The sequence below is a fragment of the Dermacentor variabilis genome, chromosome 1 (genome assembly GCF_050947875.1).
Source record: "Dermacentor variabilis isolate Ectoservices chromosome 1, ASM5094787v1, whole genome shotgun sequence".
NCBI classification, from domain to species: Eukaryota; Metazoa; Arthropoda; class Arachnida; order Ixodida; family Ixodidae; genus Dermacentor; species Dermacentor variabilis.
Window position 1 is genome coordinate 102,867,435 of NC_134568.1, and position 26,850 is coordinate 102,894,284.

General features: G+C 44.4%; 1 protein-coding gene across 1 annotated transcript in view; it reads right to left on the minus strand.

Moving 5' to 3' along the window:
- Nucleotides 1-2,044: 2,044 nt before the first annotated feature.
- Nucleotides 2,045-26,850, minus strand: part of LOC142582186 (dual specificity mitogen-activated protein kinase kinase 7-like) — a 50,357-nt gene continuing 25,551 nt past the window's right edge. The window contains exons 5-9 of the mRNA XM_075691597.1: nt 26,425-26,577; nt 13,711-13,791; nt 12,869-13,011; nt 12,729-12,774; nt 2,045-11,076 (exon numbers count right to left, since the gene is read on the minus strand). Coding sequence (XP_075547712.1) covers nt 10,984-11,076; nt 12,729-12,774; nt 12,869-13,011; nt 13,711-13,791; nt 26,425-26,577 — 516 coding nt within the window. The 3' untranslated portion in view covers nt 2,045-10,983. The remainder of the gene's footprint in view (nt 11,077-12,728; nt 12,775-12,868; nt 13,012-13,710; nt 13,792-26,424; nt 26,578-26,850) is intronic.

The window sequence follows — 26,850 nt, forward strand, 5'->3', positions numbered from 1 at the left end:
CATATTGTAGTTACAGTACTGTAACGGCTGCACTGAAAGGTTACACAGTGGCTCTTCAGCGAACTTTTATGACCTGACATCGCACAAACTTCACCGAGAACAAGCTAAAACATTCAAATCGTTCAGCAGCTTGCAACGGCAACACATTAATGGCGTTTTTCACTGGTCGATTCGGAGCAGGATTTCTTGCTCCGCGACAACGAATGCGAATTTCACTGTCGATCTGGAGCGGGTTCGCGCGTTCCCCTGGTCGTTTCGGATCAACTCGCTCCGCGCCGGATCGCTCGCACTTGCTCCGCAGCAGAGGCGCGGATTCGGGCGGAAATAGCTCGCGTCACTTCCGTCTTCAAGCGAAATCGGCGGTTGGTAACAGATCTAAAATGGTTGGTTGGTAACCACGACCTACTGTATACAGTAGGTCGTGGTTGGTACGCACATTACAAAATGGCTGCGTTCGGTGCTCCTGCAGCGCTCGCGTTTAGCGATGAGAGCTCGGACGACAGCGATTACGAAGTGACGCAGGTGCTGTACGAAGCCTTCTATGCGCGTTGTCCATGCATAATCCTTGCGGGCGCGACATGGAAATGACGGACTATGCGACTGCTGCGGTCAAATTACGCACGGGGGACGGCGAGTTTGGTTGCCGTGGAAACGTACAGCGCGGAAGTCGGGCATGGTTTCCGGAACCGGTTTTTGCGACGTGTACGTAGACTTCCTGTGTGACCCCCGCGGAGCGTCTTCGCCACGGTCTTTGCGCTCCGCGGGCCGATTCGCATTTGTGATACCCGAGCGCTCGCTCAAGGATTTCAGCGGCCGCTCCAGATCGACCAGTGAAAAACGCCATAAAGCAGCGCCGCGCCGGTCGCACAAGCTACAGGACGAAAGGCTCGTCGCGCACCCTTTCCTCCTCGCCTGATGAAAAGGTCTACGAGCCTAAGGCTCATAAATGGAGCCCCGATGGCTGCGGTATGAACAGAGTAAAACAAAATGCTGGCACAGCTTGGTCACTTGATCTGGCTTTGCCCCAGCCCCAAGATAGCAACGACGATTTAAATAAGCCGTTATTAGAGGCTGTGGAAACGCCACATTGCAATATCTACGGTAGTTTACCGATAGACAAGTGTCGATAGCATAGCCTCTACGCGGAGTTTTACTTTGAACGTTCAAAACTCGTGCCCAACCCCCGTTTTCAAGGAATTTAAGGAGCATATTTATTTGCAAGGCGTTTTAAGGTCCCTTGAATCTGTTTTTCCAAATTCAAGGTGTACGAACCTAGGCAATGTGACAAATGCCCCCCTTTTTCGCGTCACGTAACACAACTAAACAAGCGAACATTTTGTATTGTGATGCTGCATCTTCATTAGGCACACGAGGTTGGTCAAGAAAATAAGCTCCATACAGAACATCGCAAGTGGTGGTTGTAGGAGTAGCCCACCATGACCACAGCAAAGCCCTAAAATCATGAGTTTCGACTCCTAGCTTTTTCTAATTTAATCTTTTCTGCATCAAAAGCAACGGGGCAGCAGAAGAGTCCTCGCTTTCCGAGGCGCTTGACAACAGCAGCAACGGTGGCTGGAGCTAACGTTTTGTTCATGTCTACTTGAGAAGCAAAAGCACACAATCATGTACGGTGGCGCCCACAGACCGCCAACACATCTTGCAGCTGCCTCGCAGAGGACGCTGGGAGGCCAAACAACCTCTGTCATGTGGCGTATTCGCCCCTCTTCTTGAGAACGAAAATGCTAAACAGCCTTGCTCTCACGACTCTGCTGCTCTACCATGGGGCTACCCTCGCTACTCGGAAGCCTCCGCTACTATTTCCCCACGGAAAAGCGCAAAGTGGCATTGGTCCAGCCTGGTCCACAACAAAGGTATTCTATTTGTATGGCTGTCCAAATTGTCGGCAGCACCGCTACAGTAAAACAAAAGTGGCTTTGTGACAGTGTAGCCAGTGCAATGCGCCACAGTAGGTGCTTTCTACTGCAAAAACATGGTACCACCTGCAAATGCTAACACCAGTGTTATGCTAGAAACAGTCGCTGTGTCATGAGCAGAATGCCACTTTTTATTCGCATCTTGCAAAACAATTGAGCCCCACCGTCGACAATAGCATACATCTGCCGAGATTTTGCCACAGGGAACCAGCAAGCAAGCAAGGCAGGTAGAACACCCAACACAGCACAGTTGGCACTGCCAGGTGTAGGCAGGTTGTGCATGGCGCCTCTCGTTCATGCCAACACACACTGGTCACTTAGATACTGCTTGATGTCTCATAGTATAAAAAAAAAAAAAACTGGTAGGGGAGGCAATTGCGCTCAAGTTTAAAATGAAAAATGGCCTCAATAAATGCACTCAGCAGCAGCCTTCAAAGATCATCTCTGTGCATCATTTGATAAGATAAACAGGTTGCAAGATAAAGTGGCACCACATCAATGTGTGCTCACGATCTGCAAGCACCAGCTTCACCCACTGATGCAAGTAGACACCCTATGGGTGAAAAGCTACAGTGGGCTGTTCCAGTGCTGCAGTTACATTTTTTCCACACTCTACCGTGTGATGGTGGTACTGGTACACCCACACAGAACACAATGGCCTGAGTATGTGGCCACTACCACATGCTGCGAATTCCAGCACAATTCCCTTCAAGTGGTGCGACTTAAGGAGGGCCACGAGTGTTTGGTCACAAACATGGCGTTACGACTGCTTGTGTGTCCAATAATTACTGGGCAATACGAAAACAGGCGAAATATATGAAGTGGTGCACACAGTCTGCAACAGGGCCAAGGAAAAGGTGCTGAACTGGCTGACACCCAATTACTTGATGGACAAGAACAGAGCAGTCACAAGAAGACATATCCCAAGGCTCAAATTGCAAGTTTCCAGTAATAATTACTCGTGATGTAGGCTTGCCTTAACTGCCCACGAAAAGCAGCACGAGTGCATTTTAAACAATAGACAGTTTTATTTTAGCGTTTAGCGTAATAGCAGTTAAGGAATATAGCATTACTGTTCCGCAAATGAACTCTGCAGAAAGTGAGTTTTAGTATAGTGCGATAGCGTAGTTTACGCGCAGTACTCTATTCCATTGCAATAAATTTTGCATAGACAACGCACCTAAGTGATTCTATTTGCTAAATTTTGTTGTGAGAGCGTCCAGAAAGTGAGAGAGGCAGCACAATGGAAGCCGGGAGCACATTGCATTTGTACTTTCCACGTCTGCCAATCCGCGGAGACTGTCTACCGTAGCCACCAAGATCTTCTCATCTCAAAGACCATATGTCATTGTCACTCGTATCTCCCAACTTCACCGATAGGTAGCACTGGCATCTTGAAGGTTTCTCTCATTAAGCCTCGACGCGTTTGAAACAAGAAGCTATCGCAAAAACTCTACAAGGTTATACATAATACTCTGTCATCGAAGTGGCTTCAGACTAAGCGAAAACCATTTACACAGTCATTTACTACAAATGAAAAGAATTCTACAAAAGCAACGCCAAATTCAGCTCAAAGTGGGCGGCCAGGACCGCCCCCATGTTTAGCGTAAACTATGTAAACCACGCAAAGAAGGTAAGGCTAAATCTGAGAAATAGCGTACGTACGCTGAACGCCATAGGTCGTTTAGCATTTTGAGCATGTGCATTTAGATCTCGCTATTTCACTTAGCCCGCTATGACGCTAAATTAGAACTGTCTAATAAGACAGTGTGGAGAGAGAGAGTGGAGAGCATGCAGGCGAGACAAAGTGCCTCACCTGCTCCAATCCTGTATTGCAGGTAGGACAGTACCGACACCAAACAGTGTGTGCAATGGCAACAATGGTATTTTTAACACTTGGGAGAATAAACTAGCCACCACTGTTTTACACCAATGACCACATCACATGCCGGCCTGGCCAGCACAGCTAAAGCCCAGTGCTCAGTTTTTCATATTCCCCACAACAGCATCAAATAAGATGGAATAAAAAAAAAAAAGTTAGGACCAGGGCCAAAGAATTTTACGCATGGTCTCCTATACTTGAAAACTTGGTGCATCTATGCCTGTGGGCTCTCCTTGTCAGAAAGGAAGCTAGCTACTGCACTGGGCAGTAGCTGCTTTCATTGCTTATTGCTTAGCTACTTGCAACAAAGCAGCAAACCCTCCCCGTGGTGTTTAGTGGCATCTCCTTACTATGGGCATGACGAAAAATGAGCAGTAGAAACAACCCGTAAGTTTGACAAGAGGAAACACAACCAGACACTTTGAAGCAGCAAAAGAATACGACATGACAGCTACAAGTGCAAGCGCACCTACTGCATACCAGATCAATGCACCCACAACGCTTCTCAACCTAACCCTGTATACTTTGTCAGCCAATTCCTGCATTAATTAAAAACTCTGCACAGAACCCCCCCAACAAAATTCGCACCCAACAAGTGTGCTACAACACTGGCTTTCGTTGAGGGGACCCTGCAACAGTTGGGAAGGTGGTGCACAGCTCATGGTCACTTCAGCCACAGGAAAGCACTTGTCTCCCTCTCCCACCTTCCTACACTTTTGCACCAACTTCATAAGGTTTGTGGCTGATAAGGAACCACCAGCAGCATCATCATGTTGACAGTCTATACTGCTGTGAATGCAATCATACAATTGAGATATTGGTTATACATTCATGGGCAACAAAGCCCCACTTTTGCCCACCAAGGAGCACGAATGTAGCCTACATGAACGAAGTTTGGCTTTTGTACTGTTAGCAGTTTAAGTGCCAAAAAATGAGCAGCATGACAAACAGCTCACTTCCACCAAACATGGCCATCACAAAAACAAAGTAACCTGAGTAAGTGTCCACATGAAGTGAGCATCCGCCTACCCCCCCCCCCCCCCCCGCCATCTTCCCTTTTCACTTTGTATATTAATGTGTTCTCTAACAAAAATAAAGAGTTGGTAGTTTGCGCTTCATCCGTCTGCATCCTTCTTCCCGTCTTCGTCATCTTTTTGCCACGGTAAAACTCAGCTTAACATAATCATAACCGTGCACCAACTAGCCCCTTTCGTTGCTTTAACTAAAGTAACCTGTTTCAGGGTCCCTTCACTGAAGGTGAATGCCACTTACAAGCACACTTTTAACTATGCAGACTTTAGTCACAGCTGATTAAATGTCAACTCGACTCCAGTTCCCTAGTGTGCCTAACTCATCACAAAGAATGAGGTAAAAAAAAAAAAAAGCATCACAGCCCCTGCACATGTACAATGGCACAAAAGAAAACTAAAGGCTGTTTAATGCAATGGGCATCCAGCCAGACCCTAAATTAAGTCTCCAGAGGTTGTGTACGCATGACTGCACACTGAGGCAGCAGCCAGGCAATGACTGTAGCCCATCACTCAGTGCAGCATGTGAATAAATGTAGAAAAACTGACTAGCCGCATTTTCACAATAGGGGGGAAAAAAAGCACACGCACACAGGTTGCCCCTCTACTCGACAAGACTTTTCCCTCTGCATGCGACAGTGAGGGATTACAGACACACATTTCAATTTATTTACATCAGAATAGTATGTAGATCTACTATTATATATAGGTTACACTGTTGTGAAACATTATGTACATCACATCTGCACATGCTACTTCCCAGCAAAAACACGGAAGCAGCTGGCTAGGGGGGACTTAAGTAGGACAACGCATTGAGAGCAAGAGAAGATCCTAGCCTAGTCACATGAGACAAGACACAAGCAGCTGTGTTTATACATAAATACGGCTGTACACCCCTTCCCCCAGGGTTGAAGACCAGCTTAGAGTGTGAACAAAAAGTTGTTCCATCTCCACAAGCATCTATATCACAAAGGCAGACCTAGCCATGTAATGTAACAGCAACAACTGCATACCCACCAGCCTGTTTAACAGGCACACCTAGTTAAAAAATAGCATATGGAAGCTGGCTGAGGCAATGCATGGTGGAAAAATCTCAAATATTCACAAGAATGTCTCTTTCAATGTCTGAGAAGAAAGACCGTCATAAACCTGAAACGAGCGTTCAGTATCTAGGCAAGCAGAGGTACAAGGAGAAAAAACATTTAACTGGGCGCAGCCTACGTGGCATTTACAGTTTCAGACAGGATCGGATTAATGGAACAGCTAAGGCACCACTCAGTTCAAGCAGTTACTAACCACAGTGTAGTCCTTGTGAAGCGAGATGAAGTGAAAAGAAATTTGAGAAGGAAAATCTTGTACGAAAATAAATTGGGGCTACTGACAGGACTTTAAGGCGGACTATAGAGGAAGCATATAACACACCATTTGTCACAAGACATCTTGATCAAGTTTCTTCTGCAAACCACGCTCCTCAATCTGCAACAGTACTTGGGCACTTTCTGTCAATAGCTGCAGAACAAGTGACCAAGAGAAGGACAACGTAAACCAACATGGAGAAAGAGAGGTTTGGACAGCAATTTTTCGGTTAACTCAAGTGCGAAAGCTCTAATCACAGCTTCTAAAAAATTCAAAACCTACCCTACAACAACTTATCAGGCCAAAAGAATGGATACCGCTAGATTTTAGCAGCAGCGCAACAAGTGCCCTGTTTTGGAATCTCTCCAGTACTCTTGCTCAGTAACATCAGCTGCACTAATTTCATGTACAGTGTAAAGAATAAGCAATTCCCACATGTACTTAACCCTTTGAGAGCCACTGCCATACATGTACAGCAGAGGAGACAAACACCAAGTGGTCACGACCCTACATGTACATCGGCGACAGAACGTTTGAAAACACTTAAAACACTTTGCAAACTTTTCGAACAAACCTTCCGTGACTTTTAGAAAAATTCTTATTGTGCTACCGCCCTTCGGCTTCTGCCAGAACAAATTTTTCACATCGCCCTACTGCAGCTGCCACCGCAATAGTTTGGGAGTGTTCCAACTTCGCCTGGTTTACTGCTGCGTGCCCGTGCTTTTTACACTTTATATCTACATCCTCACGCTTGTTGTTTCAATTTACGGGCATCAGGAAAAGTGATTTCTATCTTGTTTCTCACCACTAAAAGCGTTAACACGAGATGCTCTTGCATGGCTCTCCCATAGGCATGCCATTACTTTGTTTACAGGCGGGTGCTCACAAAACAGCAATTCTGCAGCGTGCGTGACTGTTTTTAGAAAGAAACACGAGAACTGATAGAATCTTGTCTAGCGATCTAACAATTCATTACTGCAAGTTTTTCGCTTGCTTTGTTTTTCTGAAGGGTACACACCCCTGCATGCATTTGCTTGTGGGCACTGGCATGGCATGCCTTGTTTTCACTATGGCTGCATGTCATGGGGCCATATTTTCTTACAATCTACTACATTATCCATTCTTGTGGCCTTTCATCCTTGGAACGTGGCTCAGGGCTCACCGCACTGCAGTCTTTGCTGGGTTCACACCCTCAGCACGACATGCGATGTCAAAATACAGGCCTTAGTGGTGTCAAACTTACTTAAAGGGTCCCTAAACCACCCAGAGTTCGAAACTTAGTTTTCACGTTGCAGTTGTGCACGAGCCTACAATAAATACATAGTCGCAAGAATTTTTCAAAACTTGATCAAAACGCAGCCCTCGCTTGTTTCACTCTTTCCTTCACTACGCTACATTCGTCAGCTGGTCTCTCCTCCTCGCCGAGTGCTCCTCTAAATGTCATGTGAGATACGCCACTGCCAATGCGCTTTTCAAAACACTGTCCACTTCCAGTTACCGTGACTCCGCACTTCTCGGCTACCCGCCATTGCTGCCATGCCAGCCCGTGCTCCTGTGAAGCATGCCGCTATGGACCCTGTGTTGTGCACACGTGTGTTGCACAACAGGCATTGCGCAGGGCTTCATCATGAGGCAGACGGTGTCGCTTCGCTTCGTTTTTCCAGTTGGGGCTTTTGCAGCCACGCACCGCACATGGATGCCTTCGAGCCATCGCAAAACAGTTGAATTTGGCACTTGCGTTGCGGGCCGTAGTTACCGATTCGCAAGCGCGCATGCACCTGCTAGCAGACTAACTGGAAGTAGTAGGTTCTTGTTCGACCAATCGATAGCATCTGCTTCTGGTGACATCACCAGATGCACCCTGGTGACATCACGACAAGTGCTGGGAATAATGGAAAGGCCCGAAGAGGAGCACAGGATTGTTTTTTTATTTTGTGGCAAAGCCGCTGCGCGTAGCACCTGCCATGTTTGGCACCGTTAATCATGACGAAATTTTGAACCCAATGTGTGTGTTTACTTCAAATGCTTAAAGAATATTGGAGATGGATTAGGGGCCCTTTAAAACATAAGTTCTCTGAATGTTTTTACATTTGTAAAAAAATGTTGCTACTTTTTGCAAGTATTTAACCATAAACTGTGTGTGACACTGCACACATTTAAGAATGAGAAGAAAGGGGGTTAATGGAGGGGCCCAATTTTTATTAATCATATCATGAGAAGCTAACAAAGACACCAAGGAAAACATAAGGAAAATTACTTGTATTTACTAATTGAATTAAAGAAATGATAAATTGATAATTCAATTGGCAAGTACAAGTAATTTCCCCTATGTTTTCCTTGGGGTCTTTGTTTGTTGGCTTCTCATGATATAATTAATAAAAATCGGGCCCCTCAATTAACCGCCTTTCTTCTCATTCATACATAACGAGGGTCTCGAATCCTGCAACATTGATGCCTTCAGGTAGCATGTGCGGGTTTATTGACCAGTTGCCTTCACCTAGAAAGATCCCGTACTAGTGACCCCTGCGGCAGAAAGGATGTGCCACATCCGCCGCCAAGGTTTGTGAGTGGTGGTGCTGGTTAAACTCCCAAGGTTAGTTCTGGTAGTAACACATAAATACCCAAGAAAGTGGATGGGATGGAGAAACCACGCCGCGGTAGCTCAATTGGTTAGAGCATCACACGCGTAATGCAAAGGCATGGGATCGTTCCCCACTTGCGACAAGTTGTTTTTTCATCCACTTTCAGTGCCATTAATTTATCATTTCTTTTTTAATTAGTAAGTATAAGTAATTCCCCCTATGTTTTCCTTGGTGTCTTTGTTTAGTTGGCTTCTCATGCATGCATTTAAAAAATTTGTCGCTTTATTGTCGCCAGAAAAATGATTCGTTTGTTTATTGAAATAAGTCGCTCTGAAGAACTTAAATGTGCAATATAAAAACCGTGACCCTCAAAGGGTTAAGCATTTATGCAGGTGTCATGCACTAAGTCATGCACACCATGCATGGTTCTTTGTGCAATGAACCAATTATACTGTAGTGCTAAAGAAATTTTATGTGACCATGGCATTTTCTTTCCAGATGATTTCCAGCAAATCTAGAAAGTCTCAGCAAGAATGCTATGGACAAAAGCATTAGACCCTTTGGTAACAGCAGTTGTTAAGAAAAAAAAATGAAAAAGAACAAAGCACTGTCTCCTTTATGAACGGTGTGCAACTAGCATTATATGGGAATATGTTGCAACAGAACTGCCTGTTGGCCTAGTTGGTGCTTGCTTTTTAAAAGGCATGTTTTTTGTCGCAATTGAACACTCACAAAAGGTGTTATGTGTCTTCCTTTTGCGAGTGTTCAATTGCGGCAAAAAACATGTCTTTTAGCAATATATAGGACATGGTACTTTCAAACTAATGCCTAGCACTAATAAGAAGTACCAAAGTCTATGTGCCAGGGTGCTTTCACAAGCATTTACAAACAATAAATGCATAGAAACAAGGTCCTAATTCAAAGCCACTTAAGTGGGCACATACAGTAGGATTGGATGCTTTCTGTCTGAGCAGGGTGACTGCATGGAGAACTGATAGGCTGGAGTAGCAGCACTCGGCAAGCTTCAATTTTCCTGTGAGGACTAAAGAGCATTACGCATTATCTTCTACTGCAGTTTACCAAAAACCAGCAGCACTAACCATTTTTATAATTAGCATAACATCCAAAACAGTGATGGCTCTATACATTTCAAGAACATGTCAATTTGTAAAAATCTCATTCCCCAGTTTCCTTTAAAAAATGCCTCACGAGTCCTTTCCAGATAGAAAACAAAGTAAACGCAAAGGCTAGAAGTGCTGAACTCTTAAAATGGGAACCATACTCTGCCAATTGTAACACAGTCAAGCTATGCTCATTGTGCCTACTTGTGCCCAATACGTCGATCTTCGTTTGTTCAGAGTAAATACTTATTTTTCCCTAAATATACTAAAGAAGAAGAAACCTTCCCTTTGCATGGGAAACTGGTCATCGGAGGCAAACAGCACACACACAACTCGTACCCCCCGCTAAAAACACCTACAGTAGCTGACCATGGTCTTCAACCCTGTGAGCAGTTTTCAGTGGCCATTGATGTTTTCTAGTCCTCAAAGCAGGAACAGAACACGCAGATTAGGCGAGGTACTCAGTAACGTTGCAATGGCACTGGAGCATCCAAATGACTGTGCTGCTCTTTAGGCCAAGCTAGGCCTTATGCAAAAAGCATTTTTTCATAGAGCAAGGTACACAGAAAGCAGATTGATATCCTGCAATACAGACCACTGTTATAAAAGACAGCTAAAACACAGCCAGTGTCTTCTTCCAATTCAAGTAGACTGCTTCCCCTGTCTACCTTTGTGTTCGTTATCCAGCTCATAGCATCACATGACAAGATATCAAAGCTGGCATCAGGGGAGCACCTACAACTGTACAGCCACAAATTCTGGTATCTGGTGTGCCCAGTGGGCAAAGTGTGAATACAGTGGCAAGGCATTACTGAAGTCCCTGCTGCACGTGTACACTGCATCCTACATACCATCCCTACAGATTGCAACCCCAAGCCGGGCAGCTATGAAAATGGGCATGACATGCCAGCCTCTTGTCTGGAATCTATGCTCTAGTGCTGTGCAATCCTGCTTAGTCGCGTGAAAAACATGGCGACATGTGAGGGCAAAGCCGCTAGGGGGTTGGAAACTGGACCAAGCATTCGATTTGGCATCTGCTTGCTGCTTCCATGGGAGCCTGCATCAGTCACCTCTTCTCTCTCACTGGCTATCTTGGGAGTTATCCATCACTCTGGCTAGCCATGCTGCTACATCCACCTCTTTCGTCTCGTACCGCTTTATGAAGGGATGCTCCTGCAACAATGATGCAGCAACACAACTCATTAGGTTGTTGCCTGCTTTTCATGCATAGTGATCCTGGAGCTCCAAGATGTGCCTCTTGTGCACATTGCATAAGAATACATGAAAACTGGTTAATTCATGCCTTACATGATTAGAATGGCAAAAAGCGCCAAATACTGTCTAAAGAAAACCCACTGAGAAAACATTTGGTACAGAGATGAGATCTGTTAATAGCAATATGCAAGTGCAGCATGACAAGCAGAACCATCCACACTCTCTGCTGTTAACCACCAGCACTATAAGCAAGGATACAACTACATATTACAAGAACCCGGCACTTCTTGTAGGGCCATGTCCATGTTATAAGGGCGCGTGAAATCTATGCAGTTGACGAATACCTAATGTGCACTGGTAGCAACGTAGCACAATGACAGAAGTTCCCAATTAATGACAGTGGACTTTTTGCACACGTGAAGATATTCACGTGTGCCTCCTGTGCTCCTTGATTATGCAATGCCTCTAAGACTGCTGGTATTTCTAATGAATCAAATGTCTTTTCGTTATCTATGAAAGCCATATAGAGAGGTTGATTGTACTCTGCAGATTTCTTCATTACCTGGATAGATTACACGGTTGTGATCCATTGTAGAGTATCCCTACCTGAAACCTGCCTGTTCCCTTGGTTGACTAAAGTCCAGTGTTGTCCTTATTCTATTGGAGATTATCTTGGTGAATATCTTATAATACTGGGAGTAAGCTAATGGGCCTATAATTTTCCAATTCTTGAACATTTCCCCTTTTGTGGATTAGTATAATGTTTGCATTCTTCCAGTTTTCTGAGACCCTTGCAGTCGATAGACACTTCGTATAGAGAGCCGCCAGTTTTCCAAGCATTATGTCTCCTCCATCTTTGATTAAATCGATTGTTATTCCATTTTCTCCTGCTGCTCTTCCCCGTTTCATGTCTTGCAAGGCCCTTCTGACCTCATCGCTAGTTACAGGAGGAGTTTCTGTATCCTGTTCTTCACTAGTACTCAGAACGAATGTAGCATGGCTGCTATGGATACTCTACAGGACAGTACAGAATTCTTCTGCTGCTTTTAATATATCATCAAAATTGCTGTTGAAATTACCCTGCTAATCCTCAAGTGCATACATATTGCTTTTTTTCTACGCCAAGTTTTCTTCTCACTGATTTCATGTTGTGGCCATCTTTTATTGCTTCCTCAATCTTTCCCACGTTATAACTTCAAATACTCCTTACTTTCCTCTTGTTAGAGTTCAGCAAATTCTATCTGATCTTTTGAGTTTGACATTTTCACATTTTGTCGTTTCTTTGTTAGGTCCTTTGTTACTTGGGAGAGCTTACCTACTGCTTACCTTGGTGCCTTGCCTCCCACTTCAATTGCTGCTTCTGAAATCAGCCTAGTTATGATTTCACTCATTATCTCTGTTACCTTCTTTCTGTTCTAAAGCTGCATACTTCTTTGCAAGCACCAGCCTGAATTCGTCTGCTTTTACCCTTACTGTGCCTGGGTAGGCCTGCTTCTTCTTGACTACTTTTACTCTTTCTCTCTTCAAGCTAATTAAAGTCAAATTAATGGAAGTCTACTATACGATGTCTAAATATTACCCTGCTGACATCCACAGTAAACCATACTCACCAGCAGTTTCTTGTACTTTGGCCTCTTGTTGTAGTCTTTTGTGAGGCTGAAAAAAATGAGCAGAAAACATAAACGCCTTGCCTATAAAGGCTGCCACCAAATTTCTGCAACTCCAGAAGCACAAAATGGGGTCAACTCACCATTGCCTGACAAAGGAGCAGAACTCAGGTGAAAAGGTGCCATCACCAGGCAATGAAGGGGGCTCATCCTGGAGGACTCTGCTTAGAACTTCAAAGTCAGTTTTGCAATCCTGATAAGGAAACTGGCCAGTGGCAAGCTCAACCTGCAAGAAGCAGTCGGCAACAGTTAACTAACATTGCATCATTGAGATAATTATACACGGTGGCTCACAGTCAATTTTCTCAACAAAGACAAGCAAACAAACGAGATTCATAGCAGTCTTTGTGAAAAAATTCAGGTTTCTAAGGATGCCCAGGCATTTTTAAAAGCAACATATGTTTGCGTACACAAAAAAAAAAAAAAAAAAACACTGCCCTTAGAAATGCAGATGCTGTCTTCAACTGGGCACAAATAAAAAAAAAGAAAGCTCAGAGCCAAAGAACACCCCAAGTTATTCATTAACACGAATGAAATAATTTCCAGATATGTATTAATGAAATTGAATTAGATTTTTTAACTGCATCCAATCAACCAAACAGAATCTAAGGAGCTTAGTCAAAAATGAAGTTGAAACATTTCTAAGGATTCCATTAAAGGTTTTCAAGACCTTGAATACAGCAAATGACAGCTGAAGAGCCATTGTTCTTTTTTAATTAAACCAAAGGAAAATTTAGAAATGTAGGCGCCTGCAAAACAAGTGCACTGTAATGCCTTTTTGGGAATGATGGCATAGGTATGAAACTTCGATGTGTCAAAATTCACCTAAAGACAGAACCATTACCTAATCATTACAAACAACAAAAAAACTCATTCGCCACCACTAAAGACTTGCCTGCAACCTTATTTAGGAAGGCACGCTCACCATAGAAATGCCAAGGCTCCACACATCTGCCCGAATATCATAATCAGGCTTTGATGGATCTGGTGGATCAATGCGCTCCGGCTGAAATGAAAATTTATCCACCAGTAAATAATCAGATGTCAAGGTTATCCGAGCTAGCAACTTCTAATATACAGGATTTGCAAAATAAATTTTTTTTAGAAATGTACTGCACAAACCTTTGCACAAACATTGCATTCAGTGAAACCCACTTATAACAAATGCAGTACCTAACTATTCAAATATATAAGGTGAAGATTGTTCTGAAGATTTTTAGCTTCGAAGCCACCTCCCGTCTTGCCTTCCTTATATGTATGCGAACCTGATGGTTTAAATTATTGTTTCAACGTGGCAGTGGCAGCATCACATTGCCGCCCATCCATTTTTCGTACCGCTGTCAGATGGGTACTTTTGATCGCAATTTGCTCCTCTGCGCAAGCTCACGAAATGGAGCCAATCGTGATTGGGAAATGAAATTTTGCTCACGCTCTATTACGATAGAAAGTGCCCGTGTAAAACCGGTATTAGACGGCAACGTAGATTTAGCAACACTGGCAGGTGAAGCGATATTTGCCATCACTCCAATACAAACGGAACAAATGCCTTTGGTCACTGTCATCAACGAGCCATCAAATGAACAAAGCCCTGCCTCGACAGCTGGTGGAGAGCAGCTGTGGAAAATGCCAGAAAGTAATGCTTACTAGCATGCGTTTAGATTTTTTTGCTCTGCAGTATATTGGGAATGAACTAAACTTTCTCAGTCAGTTCAGTCTCTGACTTATATCGGAGATAAAGAATTCTGATCGTTATGGCGCCACGAATAGACCCCATGTACATTATGTATTAGGACTACCAAAATTGCAGTGATGCTACAGCGAGCCGTTCAATAAGCTTTCCCTGCAAGATGGCATGAAAACTTCACACCACTGTGAACAGAAAGAGCAAGCTTTATTTTGCTTCGGTGTATTGCCAGTGGCTCCAAAATAACGAAACTAGCCAAAGGACGCTACTCTTCTTGCAGATTTCATAATCTAGTTCATGGCATGAACTAGAACTAGTTGCCAGGTAAGCCAATTGGACAAGCCAAGCCAGGGCTGACGAGCCTGTACATGAGGATAGCAATGGGGGCTTGCTGGTATGGCATATCTTATTTTGTTATAGCGCAAGCTTGACAAGGACAACAGACGGCACATCTGACACACACAGCACTGTGTGTGTCAGATGTGCCTTCTGTTGTCCTTGTCAAGCTTGCGCTATAACAAAATAAGAGAGCCTGTACATTTGCATGTGCATCCTGCACATCTACGCGCCCAACATGTTTTGGTTAACACAACATAAACAGTGACATGGTCTTGGGTGACACTGTTGTCTCCTGTTAGGAATTTCCGTCACTCAGAATTATCAGTCAGCTCCACCCTCACTATCTGTGCCACGATGAAGCAAGAAGTGCCGCAGAATGAAAGTTGCAAAACCGCAATCATTCTGATAGTGGAAAGCAGTCCACCTCTCTGTTCAAGTTGCCAGGTGATGCTAATTTGGTTCAAGCTCTCACCACACTTTCCCGTCTAGAGCGACAGCATGGAAATGATCAAAATGCACACTGAGATGAAACAGTGCATTCACCAGTCCGCCAGCTTGTGGAATACACACATTTACCCCCTGGTAAGTAAGTTTTTTGGACTAGAGTTCATTGGGTCTTTCAGGCATGCTTCACTGAATCCGTATACCATATTTAACCATTCTAACGCGCCCCCAGATCTAGCACGCACCAAATCTTCGCTGGTTCAAAGTAAGAAACAAAAGTATCCGAATCTAATGTGCACCCGATTAAAATATATATAGATACCAAAATATACCCCCCCCCCCCATTCGCTATCAAAAAAGATGAGATGTGTGGATTTTACCGTCATAAAATGGAAATTTATTCACAATGCCCATGGTCATAACTGTTGGAGAGCTCCTTGTTGCTGTCAACTGACCACAGGATGTCGTACTCTGTGCCTGTCACCACTAGCTTCAACGAAGAATATAACTTTTCTTTTAAAACGAGCTTTCACAGTGAACACAGCACGTCGTTGCCATTTGCGCTTCACTGAGCATAGATACCAAGCACACAGGTCACCATCAAGCACAAAATGAACTCTCAGCAACCTTCACAAAAATGTGCTCTGTCGCTATGTTGTGATTATGATTTGTTTTGTATCCTATTGTAACGCACAGGCAATTTTCAGACCCACTTTCTTTGAAATTTTTTTTTTTTAATATGCACATTAGATTAAAGTAAGCACTCTACTCTGCTGGCTACTGTATATTGTCTTATATTAGTGTGCACATTTATTTTTCTTGAGGGCTACCCAAACCTTATAAACGTGACTGCCTTATAATCGAATACATACTTTAATTATGACAAAAAAAAAAGTTCACTGTATCAGTTGCAGTGGTACCTTGGTTTACGGATACTTCTCTTCATGAACCATTGAGTTTACAAACTTCATATCGGGCTCCCAGAGATAGCTTGTGCGACACTTCGATGATGTCCCACGAGCTATTAAAAAGAACTTTAATATAACATTACTTATACGGTCCTTCTCAAGGAACTTTCTACTCAGGAAGATGACAGAGAAGCAAAAAGCAGTGCTATCAACTGTGGAAAAAATAAACGAGTGCCAGGACTCCTTCGAGAAGCACTACCCCAACATTGACTGTAATGAAAAGAGTGGAAATCTGATGAATTACAGTGAGGTCTCATTTCCAGATGAATGTGCAGCACAGCCAAAGGCAAGTCACAGCAGACATTTTTCTTTTTTTTTTTTTTTGCCAGAACTGAGCATGCAGCTAAGAGACAAAGAATAGAGGAGGAAGCCCTTGAAGGAAATTCCCTCAATATTCTTACTGAGAGTGACTTCAACCGGTAACTGCCAGACACCACCCTTTCTTCCTTTTCCTCCCACCAAAAGTGTGTGCTATCTCTCTCCATACAGTCACTTTACAGTAGTGAACTTGTTTTTATATTTGTTTGAATAAATTACGGAAATATCTTGAGTGTGAACAGATTAATCACATTTACATTGTTTCCAACAGGGAAACTCTGCTTTTGTTTACGACCAGAGTAACAGAACAAATTTAATTTATGAACCGAGGTACCACTGTATATGTGGCCTTACTATGAAAAGACATGAAAACCAAATGCTGAAGGCTAACTTAAGAAGGGGCACGGGTTGATAAGATAATTTTGTTACTTCTTGACCAAATTTGATTAATCTGCACAACTCTGTTCAGCTTTTGTGTTGATTTTAAATGCCAAATGATAGTTTAAATATGTCATGTAGTTCTTGAAATAATTAGTAATTTCATTATATTGCTTGCTGAAGCAATAAAAATACACCCATTTTACATAAAGTTGTTAACATATGGGTGTACACAAGAGTGCATAAGAAGTGAAGCACTGCAAGCCAGTTTGGAATCTGAGAATTATTTCTCAACTTACAATGAAGTTTAGCGTTTTCAGCATGAATAACGAGGATTATAATTAAACTTAAACTAGAACATTTTTGCAGCTGTAAAGGAATAATTTGCCCTCAACATCACCTTCCCTACACTTATAGCTGCATGCTGCAAACATTTTTTTTTTTATATCCTTAGCTGTCTTGGGTCCAAACATATTGACGCAGCAAAGAAGTAGCCAAAGATTGGGTTCAGAAAAAATTAGAAAAAATTCCGCAAACGCTATGTAATTCTATGTAGTCAGCAGTAAAATATATCAATATATTTACACATAAAATGGACTAATATGCCCCAGGCATGTAGTCAAACTAGACTGTTAGCACCCTTCAGAGTCTTCTTCCAAGGTCTGCTGCAGGTTTTCACCGGATGAGTGCTTATGTTCTGAAGCCACAGAACAGCACTAATCTTTTTCAGCCATGCATGTTGTGCTTTGTATACCAGGGTTCAGGCTAAGCTCTTTCAGAATGTCTCCTGAGCTTCTTACATTGCCTGCATTAAATTTCATAACTGCTTTAGCCACGGCCACTTCAATGGTGAACAATGAGACATGGCGCTCTTTTGGCACACGTGCCCACATGATGGAGTGCAAGCTCTCATCGCTGTTCTGGGTCTTTGCCCATTGGAATCACACCAATAGCTTCTTGTCAGAAAGCCTCTGTATATGACCAATAACACCTCACAGATGTGAGGAGGCAAGCAGTGAGGATGTCTAAGTGCAGGCTCGCCCCTAGCCATTACCTCATTCTGTGAACCCCAAGAGTTAGGTCCCGTTAGGCAAAACATGCAGTTGGTCACTGTATCATTTGATCTCACATGGTGGTATGTGGCCATCACAGCAGTTTTCATGGCATGCACATCATTGTGTGTCCTTAGGGCCCAGCCGTAATATGAGCTCAATTTGTTGATTAGGTTGCCAGTTACCCAGCCATATCCAGATAGGGTCTCTGAGCTCGGGCCTTTGTATATGGCAACTAAATTATGCAGGGCCATGCCCATACGCTTTTTGGTGTAATTTGCACAGTCTTCCTTATTGATGGGATATAGCCATAAACCTCCTCTTCTAGCAATGCAAGGTATGTTCGACAATCGCCATCCGAAAGCAAAGTTATGTATCAGAAGTTGTGGCGCTCCAAAGACATCTTGTACAAGATGAAGGCAGCCTCTACCTCCATTTCACCAGCTTTCTTTGTCGTGTTTTTCCGGCACAGATGGCCCTCTTCCCACTTTTTATGAGGCGTCAACACCCTTTAGGCCCGATTCACACCTGGCGCAAAAGTTGCCGCGGACAGCATCATCCAAAACAAGCCTACTGTTGAGGGTACCGATGCTAATATCCAACAAACCCCCACGCATCATCCACGATTCGCTGTAAGACACAGCAACATAACCTGAGTTGTCCAAATTTAGTTCACCATAAAGTTCACGAACCAAACTCGCACACTCACTAGTCAGTTTCTCGGCAGCACTAGTAGCGAGCTGCAGGTCTCAGCTTCCTTATGTATGTCTGCCACGTTTTCGTGTGGAGGCCACAATGTGAAATGTTCATAGTTGAAAACATGTCGTTCAGCATGCTTTGCTTGTTGCTAGTAGCCTGCATTACACGTGAGACTAGCATATTAACAGTAAATGGGTTGATTTGTTGTCCTGCATCGGATCAGGGCGTACTCGACGCTGACGACCTCTCACCGCGGTTTGCACACACAGGCAGCAGCTTGACAGCAAGGCCATATTCCCGGTCACCTTTGGCCACGTTAACTTCTCCGTTGCAAGTATTGCACTTTGAAAACATCAGCAAAGCATTCACTGACTCCAAGTTCACAATAGTGAATGTCACTGAGTAAAAGGGGGGACCGCGGAACGTTCAGCAATAAAGTTTCGTTTTCGTTCGGTCACTGCAGCAGACAATATCCTGCTGCAGTTTCTCTTCTGCCATTTTCTGTTTATGCTGAAGCTGATGCTGCAGCAATAGTTACGTGTTGTGTTATGCGTTGGTGCCGAAAGAAGCCTCACAAGTCGTAGCCCCACTGAGCACAGCCAAGGCAGGCGTATATAATTCAATGGAGTTTGCTCACAAAATGTAAGCTTTCCACAGAGGAATTTCGGAGCAGGAGATTTTGACAGGAAAGAAAGAAGCCTAACAAAATATTTGTTGAGTTTGCATTTAGCCTCAAGGGTATTTTTCAGAGTGGGTGAAAGGAGCAGGGGTGGATAACGCCAGTAAGCTGTCAGATTTTATCTGCTTAAAGCAGTTTTACGAGACCCTGACGGAGGACATGCGCCTTTGGGTTAAGGAAAGGCAGAAAGGAGTGTCTGTAAAGAGTGCAGCACAGCTGACCGATAAGTATGTGGCAAGCCATGGCTTCAGGCCACAGAGCAGCAGTGCACAGTACTATCAAAAGCCGTCTCCCCGGCCAAAATCTTACCCTTGAGGGTAACAAACCACAAAGAAAGAACGAGGCGATACTAGTCGCAGTTTGGCGTGCCAAAGGCATAGCGAAATCACCTGAAAGGTGATGATTGCACTTGCATAAGCAATCATCCAACTAGCATCAATCTTCTAAAGCCATACATGACAGACCTAATGATAAATAGCGAAGAGTGTAAGGTACTCGGGGACTCTGCGGCCACCATAGATGTCGTCCATTAAAGGTAAGTGAAAAGTGAGGACTATGTGCATGAATGCACGTGGATAAGGCAGGCTGTCGGCAAAGACTCAGCGTGCCTACCTATGGCAAAGGTACAAATTGAAGGACCTTTCGGAGATATCGAGACAGTAGCAGCAGTCTCCAATGGGCTACCAGAAAAATGCTAAACCTTTTCTCGAATAGCTCAGAGTCGCTACTGATTAAAAATGGGTGCACATTTGCTGAAGCCAAGGTCATAGTTTTGACAAGGTCCAAAGCATGCGAACTAGCTCAGCAGTTAAGTCACAATGAAGAACAAAGTGCACAAAAAGAGGACGAAACAACTAGCTCCAGAGACGTAGTTCAGCCAGAAGAGGAAATCTTTCCAATTTCCTCGAGAGAAGTTCAGGAAGAGGGTCAGGCTAATAGCCACCAATGGGAAGAAAAGAAAGGAAGTTGGAAATGAGCACCAGAAAGAGTGCCAAGAGGTGTTGCAAATTCAGGAATTCAGCAGAGAAGGCAAAGTGACAGAATAAAGCGAAAGCCACTAAAACCTGTGGGCAGAGCAGTGAAACAGTTAGAAAGGAGTGTTTCTCGTTTGGAATGCTTGCAGTCAGAGCACACCTGAGATGCCAGATGAGGTTGAAAAGAAAGAAACGTTTAGTGCGGAGAAGGACAAAAGCCAGGGGGCAATTGCGTTCCCCCCAACCCTCGAGTTCTTTTCAATATGTAACCTGTATGACGCTGGAAAGTGCGGCGATAAGGCAACAAGAAGTGGTAATATCAGGCAGCAAATTAGTAGTGCAATGTTTAGAAGGCACGTAGCCAGTACGCAAGGTGTTAGGAGTCTGCAGCGAGGGGAATGGCCTATGTGCCCTTTGAATTTCCTGGTTGACAAGGTTGACAAGAGCTTTAAGACTGCACCCACCTCGAGTAACGCTTGTTGCGACATACAGTGATAACCCAGAGAAAAGCGTCCATTATATCAAACATTAGGGTCAGGGTTTGTTGTTAAATGATGTAACATTGCTTACACCGGTGTCTAACCTGTAGGCAATCACAAAAACAATGAAAACACTGAAATTAAAATAAATAACTACAGTTGAACCCACTTATAATGACACCGGTTTTAACAATATGTTGATTATAACAATCAGAAGCTACTGCACCGTCGACTTTTGTGTGTTTTCCATGGTGAAATAACCCGCTCACTACAATGCCCCGACGCTGCATTATTGGTTATAACGATGAAGTCTGGCTGCTGGGTTTCCGAGCCGAAAGGTAGTGAAATGCGAAATCTTTGAAAAGAAAAGAAAACGAAAAATTCGAGCCGCTGCACGATGGGCCGCTGTTCCAACAGCCGCCATGCGCTCATTTTCTAGTCATCTCCACATGGCTCTCTCCCGTCGGCCTTCCACCTCTCCGCACATGAATGGGCTGCGCCCATAGCTCTACACCGCCCACCATCTGAAACACAAACAGACTGCGCCAACTGTGCCGCAAGCAGATTGCTCGCATGTTGCTCGCTCACTCCTCATTCAGTGCAGTTCTGCAAACAGCTTACTCACTTGTGTTTGTTTTTGTTGGTTTTGTCGAAGTCGTTCCTGGCCACGCGGTTTCTCAACTTCGCTTGACTCGCCACCAAAACGGAACATGGTTGATCCACCCGCTGATCATCAGCAATGCACGCCAGAGAAATGAAAGTTTATGGCTATAGATTTGGAAAATAAGTGTTTCTAACCAATGAGACGATCGTCACGAACATACTTGCATCGGATAGCGGCGGCGACGACGGCAGCGATGACCCGGTAGGGCAGGCTGTCTCAATGTTGTCCTCACCGGAGGCCCGGCATGATTCAGTCCCTCCGAGGCTTTGTTTTCGCGAGGAACCTTCCGCTGAACTACAAGGAACGCTTGGATGCCTTGGAGAAGGATGTCGGCAAGCTTCGCATAAAGCTAGCATGGCTGACCGACATAGGCTTTTCTCGTGCAAGCCAGTGAGAAGTACATGGTGAGATGCTTGTGGCGATCTGTCCTCAGCATTTCTTCTGGATTTATCAAGCTGAGAGGCTGCCGTGGCAGCGTTCTCACAACCTTTAAAAGGCCCCTTTTGGGGCCACCAAAGTGATGCCTCGGCAGTGCTTGCATATCGCTTGCCACCCGTGACACCTCTTTGCAGTTGTTATAGCAGTGCCATTCTTAAAACGCCGACACATGTGGCTTGTTACACGCGATCGGAGCACCCGGATGGAGGAAGGTGGTGGCGAGGGGCTCTGGCCTCCCCATCATTATAGTTCTATCATATCAGCTCTGCCATCCCCCTATTTTGATTTTTTTCACGCAACCCTGTCATAACAATTATCAGTTATAACAATGGAATTTCTGTGGCACTTGAATATTGTTACAAGTGGGTTCGACTGTATATATGTGTGGCTTTATGCAGTAATCATGCAACCCCATGGTGCCTTCCTGTCTGCCGTTTTCCAGACTCTGGTTGCTGACAATTGGCAGCTTCCCCGTGCTAGAACGGCAACATTAATGGCCGACACAATGGCAGGGAGATGGCTAGCCAGTGCTGCCATGCCAGCCGTCCAGCTTGAGAGCGCCACTGATGACCCAAACATCAGCCACAGTTTGTTTTTCACACAATACAGTGGCCAATAGAATAAATTCATGTCTTAATTTCATTTTTCATGACAAGCAACAACCATTGTCACATCTGTAGCACAAATGAGAGCTGCGGAACGAGGGAAGTTCAACTTGGAAGCTCATGTCTGGCCGCCGGTGCACTGCACGAGACGGCTCAAATGCCTCAGGTGCCTCGGTGTCTGGACATTGCGAATAGCAGCCTATCTTCTTTCTCGTGCAAATTGATGCTATAAGAAATAAAGTTTTCTCGAATGGATGCATTTTGTAATCATCAGCAGTTGTTTCTGAAGCGCCATATACTATGGCTTCACTTTGAAGCTGATTAGGTCTAGCGACGCCAAGAGCACTTGCTTGGCACTGAACCAAGAGCAGTGAGCAGAGGTGAGCGTGGTAGACACGAAAACTCCCCACCGGTGGGGCGTTGCACAGCACACCATCCCTGGAAGCTTGCCACTAGAGTATTTGTTTCTTATGAAAAAGTGAATTGTCACAAATTCCGCGAGCAGCTGGAAATAGTTACCTGCAGTTCACTGCCACACACACACATCATCGCAGCAAAGCATGTTGTATTTGCACTATCTAAACAAAATTAAGACAAAAATATTTGAACATTGCAACCGATAGTCCTTTATAGCTGGGTTCATTAAACACAGAATTTGTTGCATTGATAATACAGGCCGACCAAACAACGAAGACCAACGCGAGCGATTAAGTTGTTTGCAGAAATGCGCTGAATGAGGAGCCAGCGAGCAACCATACGAGCAACCGGCGTGCAGTGCAGCTGGCACGGTCCATTCGTGTTTCGGAGAGTGGGGCGGTGTAGAGCTGTGGGCGCAGCCGAGCTGTGGGCGCAGCCGAGCTGTGTGCACAGCCCATTCATGTTCGTAGGGGGGGAAGGGCGACGGGAGAGAGGCGCGCAGAGATGGCTAGAAATTAGCTCGCAGTGGCTGTTGGAGCAGCGGCCCATCGTGCAGCGGCTTGAGTTTCTCGTTTTCTTTTTTTCTTTTCAAGGATTTTGCATTTTACTACCGTTCGGCTCGGATAACCGATAATGCATCATCGAGGCATTGTAGTAAGCGGGTTGTTTCTTCATGGAAAAAGATACAAAAGTTGACAGTGTAGCAGCTTCTCACTGTTATAACCGATATATTGTTAAAACCGGTATCATTATAAGTGGTTTCGACTGTATACGAATCCATTGTAATGGGGGTGGACTGCACTGCCAAATGAAGCAGCAGTATGTTTGGCCGAACAATTCAATTCCGTCAGTCCTGTCAAGGTCAAATTAATGAAAGTCAACAGTATTATAGTTGGGGGCAGCATTTTGCAACAATACATTTCATTCTGCATATTTTCGGCCACTCATCACTGGCCCAAATGCCACTGTGCTACTACTTTTGCCTGGATCAGCCACTTGGCGCAACAGATTAAAAAAGAATGAAAATTTAATTGTCGCATAGTATGGCTCCTGGTCCTAATGAGCCATTCTTTATAATGAAACCTAAGTGCTGTTGTGCTAAGTACACTGCTGTGCCTGAGCGGTTCCCAGGTTGCTCAGAAAATTCATGCGTGCTCCCACAAATGTGAAGGGTAATGGGTGACCTGTGCACATAGGAGCTGCTTGTGTATGTCACCAATACCTTCAGTAGGGCAAGCCACAGACTGGTACGAATGCCTGTGGTTTGGAAACATCAAAGCACACCCTCGATGTGTTGTGACCCAACAATATTTTAGCCATCATGTTGGCAAATGTGCTCACAGCGGTGAGGTTGCTTCTCAGGTAATGAGCAGTACGTCGAGTCATGCCACCAATGCAAGCTCGTAAGCCATTTGATACGCCAATTGCAAAACCGTTTCCTAATATGCAACATCGATGCCTTTCTTTCACAAGTGCCTATATCAATCTGCAATGAACACGGCATGCACATAACAAATCATGAGTAGACAAATACATATATGTTGTGGGCGGCCCAGCCTCTTCATCCCAAATTTACTGCAAGACGATAAGTGATGTTATAATCAAACCTATGATAAACTGAATGAACAAGTAAGGATCCCCAGGTACAGGAAAGGATTTTACCGTTTGGTATTTTACACCCTCACCACTATTCCTTACAGCATATTTTAAAGGGGTTGGGACACCAAATTTTGAGGCTATAAAAAGCATGTTGTAGGCTGCTTCTGTATGCAAGGACACCCAGAACGAGGTATTAGACTCTGCAAACTTTTCAAAATAATTTTAATTCAGCTCCAATAAGTCATTAAAAACTCCTTCTCGTAGTCGAGACCCATCGCTAGCGTGGCAGTTACTACGTCACAGAGGAGGAACGAAAATATTGACGTCATAGCACACTAGCACAAAAACGTGACGTATGATGAGTAGCGATGAAATGCCTCCTCGCATAGTTCGGCAGCTCGGAGCGGTCTCTCGTTCACTTGGCCTTTCTCAATATGGGGGCCCGTCCACGTTACCGGCACGGAAACTCGCCGCACGCCGTTTGCCGTTCGCGGGCCCCTGTGTGACGGCGGTTTTGCTCGCGAACGGCGAGATTTCCTTACCGTAGAGAGGACGGGCCTGGGACCCATTTGTGCGGCAGCCGTATGGCGAAGCGTCCAATCAGCAACCGAGGAGTGGTCACCCTGGCACCGACGGCAGCTTCACCGCCTCTGATCGTTCGGCGCCACCGATATCGTCGCTAGGCCTTTTCCGGTTCACTTCAAAGCTAAAGCTTACGGCGCTTCGGAATGAATCACCGACTCTCACAAGCCGCAATATTTTCTTACCGTTGTTGTCGCTCTTGGCAATAATTATAATAATCGCGACATGCACTTCGAATCGCCAGTTGTTGACCTCTGCTGGCAGAGCACGCGTATGCGCGAGCAGACGACGCAGCATAGTTTTACGTCACTATTTTTTGTGGCCCACATGACCAAGCCATGTTGCATTTCCTCCTCTGTGACGTTATAGCGTCCCCCGGAGCCCAGAAACCGAAACCGAAATCGCTCGGTATAATAATGCTATAATTAAATTATTTATCGGATATATATGAAGCCCGCTGTGTGTATCATGCTCACTGAAGCATGACGCAACGTTTGAATCAACAAACGCATGAACGAAAATTTTGATGTCTCCACCCCTTTAAGAAGTGCATCCACAGAGAAAACGACATTGAGCTGCATTATCCGCTTTATCAGTGCAGTGCTTCCAAAATCGGCTGTTATATATGGATGTAATTTCAAAAGGTGCAGTCTTGAATTTGTAGTAAGATCACTACCAAAATGTCTATACAATAGGTATCCCCGTGAAAAATTGAGAATCCAAAAGCACTAGGTGATTGTAACACAGAAAGCAAGCAGCTAAACGCTTTCAGCAGCCCACTCATTAAAAAAAGTATACAATACAAACAATTCAAGTGGAATCTCGATAAACAGAAATCACTTAGGAACTGCCTCTTAAACGAAACACCACCTTAATGGTTGGTCAGTTTTGTATTCGTGCAACTGTACTCAGCTTTGTCCCTCAGTAAATGGAACTCCTGATAAATGGAACCAATCTCCCTGGTCCATTGAGGTTCCATTTAAAGAGAGTCCACTGTATGTATACAATGAAAATACTTGTATAAAATTTCAAACAATATCATTTTCATGTACAGTATAGTGCAGGCCTTGTGTCCCCGTTTTTCTGTCGCCTTGTGTGTTCCGTTTGCGCTACACTGTGTGTGATAGCATATCAACTAGCTCATCAGTCTATCCTTTTTATACACTTTTCACAGAGGTTGTCAGCTGTAGAATGGGATAATTCATAAAGCATTCAGAAAAATAACAAAGAAACAGACAATTAAGCATAGCAGTGTCAGCAGATTTCCCCCCAACAAGCTTCAGAATTAACTGAACTTCTCAAGTGATCAATGAAACTCACAGCCATGTATGCTGCACAGCCAGCAGAGCGTGTGCGTGCCTTGGAGTCCACAAGGCGGCCGCTAATGCCAAAATCACAAAGGCGAACACGGCCTTGTCTGTCAAGTAGAACATTGGACGGCTTCACATCTCGGTGGATCAGGTCATGGCTTTCCTGCATTTATCAACAGCAAAGGCATAACAGGGAATTTTAGGTTTTACACACCTAAATTCACCGCTGGGCAAATAAAGAACACAAGCAAGACATGGGGCTTTGCGTATGCAAGGCCGCTTGGGTGCATTATTTCTAGAACACCCTAAGAAACACTTCACAGAAGGCCAGCATCTTCTTTGCTACCATTTATAACAAGAAATATGGTAAACTGACACCTCCCACATTAGTTGTTTGTGCAACCCAGTTTCTAAGTACTGACAGTGTACATGCATT